Source organism: Gracilinanus agilis, chromosome 3 (genome assembly GCF_016433145.1).
Source record: "Gracilinanus agilis isolate LMUSP501 chromosome 3, AgileGrace, whole genome shotgun sequence".
NCBI classification, from domain to species: Eukaryota; Metazoa; Chordata; class Mammalia; order Didelphimorphia; family Didelphidae; genus Gracilinanus; species Gracilinanus agilis.
The window spans coordinates 31455226-31461225 of NC_058132.1; the positions used below are offsets into that span (position 1 = coordinate 31455226).

At 60.0% G+C, this 6000-nt stretch overlaps 1 protein-coding gene across 1 annotated transcript in view; it reads left to right on the forward strand.

Annotated features, from left to right (window-relative positions):
• MIB2 (MIB E3 ubiquitin protein ligase 2) overlaps window positions 1-6000 on the forward strand; it is a 32107-nt gene that overhangs the window by 25363 nt on the left and 744 nt on the right. The window contains exons 5-16 of the mRNA XM_044668640.1: window positions 1871-1977; window positions 2085-2279; window positions 2681-2823; window positions 3080-3187; window positions 3351-3455; window positions 3741-3906; window positions 4051-4184; window positions 4506-4654; window positions 4746-4902; window positions 5032-5186; window positions 5313-5439; window positions 5614-5968. Coding sequence (XP_044524575.1) covers window positions 1871-1977; window positions 2085-2279; window positions 2681-2823; window positions 3080-3187; window positions 3351-3455; window positions 3741-3906; window positions 4051-4184; window positions 4506-4654; window positions 4746-4902; window positions 5032-5186; window positions 5313-5439; window positions 5614-5968 — 1901 coding nt within the window. The remainder of the gene's footprint in view (window positions 1-1870; window positions 1978-2084; window positions 2280-2680; window positions 2824-3079; window positions 3188-3350; window positions 3456-3740; window positions 3907-4050; window positions 4185-4505; window positions 4655-4745; window positions 4903-5031; window positions 5187-5312; window positions 5440-5613; window positions 5969-6000) is intronic.

A 6000-nucleotide genomic window follows, 5' to 3' on the forward strand; every position in this document is an offset into this window, starting at 1 on the left:
TTGCTTATTTCGCAGCCTTTTTCTTTTTTAGTGTAAAAACATGTTAAAGTTGGCTCTGTAACTGTGGTGAAGGGAGCACTATTTCAAGCTTCAGGTTCTTTGTGCAGCTGCTTTCAGAGTTGGCACTGGGAATCTCTCTGCCTTCTATTAAGATGTAAGGAGTGTGCTTAATACTCTCCCAGCCTGTGCTGTGGTCTGTGAGTAACCCCAAGCATTCTCTATCCCTTGGAACTGTGATGTTGTTATTAAAAATGATGAAGGCAGATATTAAAAGGGAAAATAGTATTTTAATGAAAGCCATTGCTGATAGAGATAAATCACTAGACCACGCGCCTGTAAGGATTCCGATTGCTGCATCAGTCATTTTACTTTTCGTACCTTCGCACGCTCAGGTAACAAAAGAGCCCACCCCTCCTGACTCCAGGAGTCTTATCCCCTCTCTTAAATCATCACGCTTCCTGTCTGCCATGAGGAATCATGGGAAATGTAGTTTTCCAAAGTCCCCTAAAATGTCCACAGGAAGTTTGTCATATAATCTACATACCTTAACGCTTAAATGAGCCCCAAATAACTCTTAAATAGAGTCCCAGAAATTCTAAATAACACAGTGACCAGGGTCCCCCGCTTCCCTGTGGCTGTAATGCTGGTGTGTGCTGGTGCTCCTCCTCACCCTACAAGTGGCCCCAGGACAGCGACCTGGCTCTGCTTCAGGGCAATGAGACAAGTCTTGCACCCAGAGCCAGCAAAAGAGCCCCTGGAATCTTCTTCTGAGCCATTGTCTGACTTCCTCACCATCTGTGGCTGAGTGTTCTGGAAGCCTTCGTGGCTGCTTTAGCTGCCCCTGAGGCCTGCTGCCTCTGTGGGGGCTATCCTGGCACTCTGCGCTCCGCCTCCACCCTGGTGCACTAGATCCCTCTTGCAGCCTTCTAAGTTGTTTTTGGCTAAAGAATTACTTTGCTTTGTCTTTTTGTGGTTGGGCTGCTCCAGAATTTGTTCTGAGGTGTTACATCGCAGCTCTTGGGAGGGTATAAGTCAGATGGGTCCCTATACCTTCTGCGCCATCTTGGCTCTGCTTTTTCACCAAGCAGCTGCCTCATGTGGTTTAGAAAATCCACTAGGAATGGGCACCAAATGCCTTCACCTTGTGGTTTGAAGCCCCTGCCTTTGTCATTTTCCAAATGAGGACATCTGTGGGAAGCCAGTAAGAGAATAGATAAAAATCTGAGACTCCTCTTTTGACCCCTTTTGTGATCTTTGTGATTTCTTGTTGAAAAGTATTGTGGCCTTATTGAAAAGCTTTAAGTTCCTAGCAAACCTGAATTTAAAGGGTTAATACTGTTCCCCTTTGGCCAGGAATGCAGCTACAGCCAAGGCCAAAACCTTAGCAATTCAACCCTGAGAAAAATACTCCCCAACTTGGCTTTCTGATAAAAACCCAGTCAAAATTCAGCCTTGGCCTTGGTCTGTTCTGAAGCCAATGAGACTTTTTGTGTTTTGATATGACATAATTTGTAACTTCTGCACATCTGCGAAGTTTCAGGGGAGTTCTTTTGTGTGAAATGAGTCTTGAAATATATATAATAAACTCCATGCTCCGGGAGACTGAGCTGGAAGCATGAGGTAAAAGACAACTCCAGTGTCCTGTTATTTCCTTATCAACTAAACTGTCCTTATCAGATTATCAGAGATGATACAGACATCTTGTCCATTCCTGGTCCTGGGGCACCTCCCATTGGCCCGGGAGATGGGTGGCTGCCGCAGGAGAAGCATCCCTGACCCCCCAGGGCCCCCACCAGGCTTAGAGGCCTCCAAGCTTTGGGACCTTTCCTTGTGCATCAGGGGAGTGACTCGGTGCCATGCTCTCTTGCAGAGTCACCGTGAGTGCCCGCCACAACCTGCCTCGCATCACCCTGAGGGGCATCTTCCAAGGCGCCAAGGTCCTCCGGGGCCCAGACTGGGAATGGGGCAATCAGGATGGTGAGTGGAGAGGGAAGGGGGACACGTGGGAACCATTGGTGCGCCGGGGCTCGTCCCCGCACGAGGCAGGGCTCAGCCAGGGGAGACGGCCGGCGTTGTCTTCCCAGGGGGTGAGGGGAAGCCGGGCCGTGTGATCGACATCCGCGGATGGGACGTGGAGACAGGGCGCAGCGTGGCCAGCGTGACCTGGGCCGACGGCACGACCAACGTCTACCGTGTGGGGCACAAGGGCAAGGTGGACCTCAAGTGTGTGGTGGAGGCGCCGGGCGGATTCTATTACAAAGACCACCTCCCCCGGCTAGGTACGGTCCAGGGCCTCGGAGCAGGGGGGCCGGGGGCGGGGTGGGGGCCCCAGACCTTCCAGAGCCCGGGAAGCTTCTCCGTGTGGCCCCTGGCTGCTGCCTCTGGATGGATAGAGTGAGGCCCGTTTAAGGGTCCCAAACTAGCCTCAAACAGTGGTTTGGGGGCCGCCGGTGGCTCAGTGGATGGAGGGCCAGGCCTAGAGATGGGGGGTCCTCAGATGCTTCCTGGCTGGGTAGCCCTGGGCCTGTCAGCCCCCATTGCCCAGCTGTTCTTGCTCTTCTGCCTCTGAAATGAGGCACAGGCTTGACTCTAAGGGGAAGGGGAGGGTTTTAAAAAACAGTCATTTGCCCAGCAGCCCCCCAGCACAGACTCAGCTGGGGTGCTGACTATCCCAATCCAGGCAAGCCCGCCGAGCTGCAGCGGAAGGCCAGCGCCGAGAGCCCACCCTTCCAGCATGGAGACAAGGTCAAGTGTCTGCTGGCCATGGATATTCTCCGCGAGATGCAGGAGGGCCACGGAGGCTGGAACCCCAAGATGGCCGAGGTGGGGGCTGCCGATGGCGCTCCGGGAGGGTCTGACCCTTGGCCACGGCTGCAGGGAGCGGGGTGGGCTAGGAGAGTTGCAGCTACCCAGCCTCGGGGAGGGGGGCAAAGGGGCCCTGGGCCTGGGGGAGCCTGGCTAGGAGGGGAGGAGAAGCTGGAGAAAAGGTTCTGTGCCTCCGTTTCCCTCTTGCCGCCCTCCTGCCCTTGACTTCCTGCCCTTGACTTCCCTCTCGCCGTCCTCCTGCCCATGGCTACAGTTCATCGGCCAGACAGGGACAGTCCACCGCATCACTGACCGGGGCGACGTGCGGGTCCAATTCAATAGTGACGCCCGCTGGACCTTCCATCCCGGTGCCCTGACCAAGGTGAGTGCTGGTGGGGGACCTGCCCAGAGCTGCTCAGGAGTGCGTCCTTCCTCTTCCTCTTGCAACCTCCCTCTGGCTCATCGAGCCCTCGCCTGCTGGCACGGCACCTCCTGGCTCAGACTTGGGGTGAGCCCCAGCCCAGCCTCCCTATTTTATCCTGCAGCATAACACGTTTTGGGTTGGTGATATGGTTCGGGTCATTGAGGACCTAGAGACGGTGAAGCGCCTGCAGGCCGGCCATGGGGAGTGGACGGATGACATGGCCCTGGTGAGTGAGCCCTGTTCCTGGGGGGTCCTGCTGGGACAAGGCCACGTCCCGTATTTGATGCCCTCAGAGTGCAGATCCAGGCTAAAAGGGGCAGTCATGGGTGGCCTCCCAGGTCTGGCCTCTGGAAGGAGCTGCAGGCTCCCCTGGGCACGCTCTGTACCACGTTTATTAAGCTCCCGCCATGTGCCGGCCCAGTGCCAAGAAGTAAGGGGCAGAAGATGCTTGCCAGGAGGTGCCAGGCTGGCAGAGCCTCCGCCTGAGCCCCCACTCCTCGCTCTCTCTCAGGCCCTGGGCCACATAGGGAAAGTGATGAAAGTTTTTGGGGACGGAGACTTGAGGGTGTCCATTGTCGGAGGTCAGTCCTGGACTTTCAACCCTGCCTGCCTGATGGCGTACCACCTGGAGGCCGATGCCAACCTGAACGCCACAGAAAGTGCCAAGGAGCCAAAGAGTAAGAGGGCAGCGGGCACCTGCGGGATGGGGGCCGAGGCTGCCCTGATCCGGGCACCTGTGAGATTGCCTCGCTGGCCCTATGGGCGGGCAGGAGCTTGGTCAGGGGTTCCAGGGTGCTCACTAAGGCTTTGGGCTCCCCCAGGCTCCCTGGGAGCTGTCCTAGAGAAGCTGCTCACCCAGAAGAGTGACCCCGAGCAGCCGGGAAGGCTGGTGACCGAGGTGGCTCACGGCAATGTTGCCAGGGTGCTGGAACTGGTGAAGAGGCACCCGGATAAGGCAAGGGCTTGCCCAGAGGGGCCCCGAGAACGGGCAGCATTTATAGTGCCTCCTACATGCTAGGCACCGCGCCAGGCACCACCACCTTGCTATTACTGGGATCCCATTCTACAGTTGAGGGAAACCATGGCAGACAGGTTTAAGTGACTTGCCAGGGTCCCCTATCAGGTTGTGGGGGGAGGGTTGGGGGGGAACAGCCGGGGCCAGAGCTGGGACAGTGAGCTCGGTGCGGTGACTCGCCACCCTCCAGGGAGGGAGGGGGCAAATGGCAGCAGGCACCCTCGGGCACCCTCAGAGGCCTGACCCGCCCCCACCCTGCAGGTGGACGTCAGAAACCAGGGCCGGACGGCCCTCCAGGTGGCCTCCTACCTCGGCCAGGTGGAGCTGGTGCGGCTGCTGCTGCAGGCCCACGCGGGCACGGACCTGCGGGATGACGAGGGGGACGCCGCGCTGCACTATGCGGCCTTCGGGTAAGATGCCACGGAGGGCAGCGGACACGCGGGCACTGCCCAGGGCCGCCCCCGCCCAGCCCCCTTGACGTCGCCCTCGTCTCTTCCTCAGGAACCAGGCCGAGGTGGCCCGGGTGCTGGTGAGCCGCGGAGCCTGCATCAACCTGATCAATAATGCCAAGTGCACCGCCCTGCATGTGGCCGTCCGCAAGGGCTTCCTGGAGGTGGCGGGCGCCCTGTGCGAGCAAGGCTGCGACGTCAATCTGCCTGTACGTCGTGCCCCTCCCCGTGGGTAGCATCTACATAAAGGGGGGTTCGTGCACTGGAGAATGGCCCCGGCTCAGGGGGCCTCCCTCCGAGGGCACAGGGCCTGAGCCGAGTCCTTGGGCACTCCGCAGGACATGTGTGGAGACACCCCCTTGCACTGTGCCATCTCAGCAGACGCCAAGGGCATCATCGAGATCCTCACCGAGGTGCCCACCATCGATTTCACCGCCTCCAACTGCCAAGGCTTCAACCTTCTCCACCACGCAGCCCTCAAAGGCAACACGCTGTGAGTGGGGGCGCCCCGGGGGACGGGAAAGGGAGCTGGGAAGAAGATGGCCCCGGCCTGGAGGCAGAGGACCAGGCCGCCTGCCGGCCCGCCCCCGGCCTCAGGAGCCCCTTTTCCTCCTAGCAGAGCCGTCCGGAGAATCTTGGCCCGGGCCCGGCAGCTAGTAGACTCCAAAAAGGACGACGGCTTCACAGCCCTCCACCTGGCTGTCCTCAACAACCACCACGAAGTGGCCGAGACCCTCATCAAAGAGGTGGGAGCCGGGGGCGGGGCTGGGGCGGGGCCGAGGAGGGAGGGGGCGGGCCCTCTGGACTGGGAGGCAGCCGCAGGGATGGTCGGCCCTAGCAGGCCACTAGCTGGTGGCAGGGACTGAGCTCTGGTCAAGGGGACGCCTTGACACCCCCACCGGGGTCGCCTCTTCCCTCAGGGCCGCTGTGACGTGAACCTCCGCAACAACCGCCACCAGCTGCCCCTCCACCTGGCCGTGACCCAGGCCCACGTGGCGCTGCTGCCCCTGCTGGTGGGCGCCGGCAGCGAAGTCAACGCGGAGGACGAGGCGGGGGACACGGCCATGCACATCGCCCTGGAGAAGCACCAGCTGCTGGCGCCGCCCAGCGAGGCCGCCGGTGCCGACGAAGGGGCCGCGCTCTTCTCCAGGGTAGGACCGGGCCTCCGCGGCAGCCCTGCCCCCTCCCTCGCACCCGGGCCCAGGGAGCCGCGGGAGGTCTGGGGCCCCCATCCTGGTGCAGCTGATGCCTCCCCGCAGGCTCCTCCCCCTCCCCGTAGGCCCCTCCCCCTATGCACCTCTTCCCCC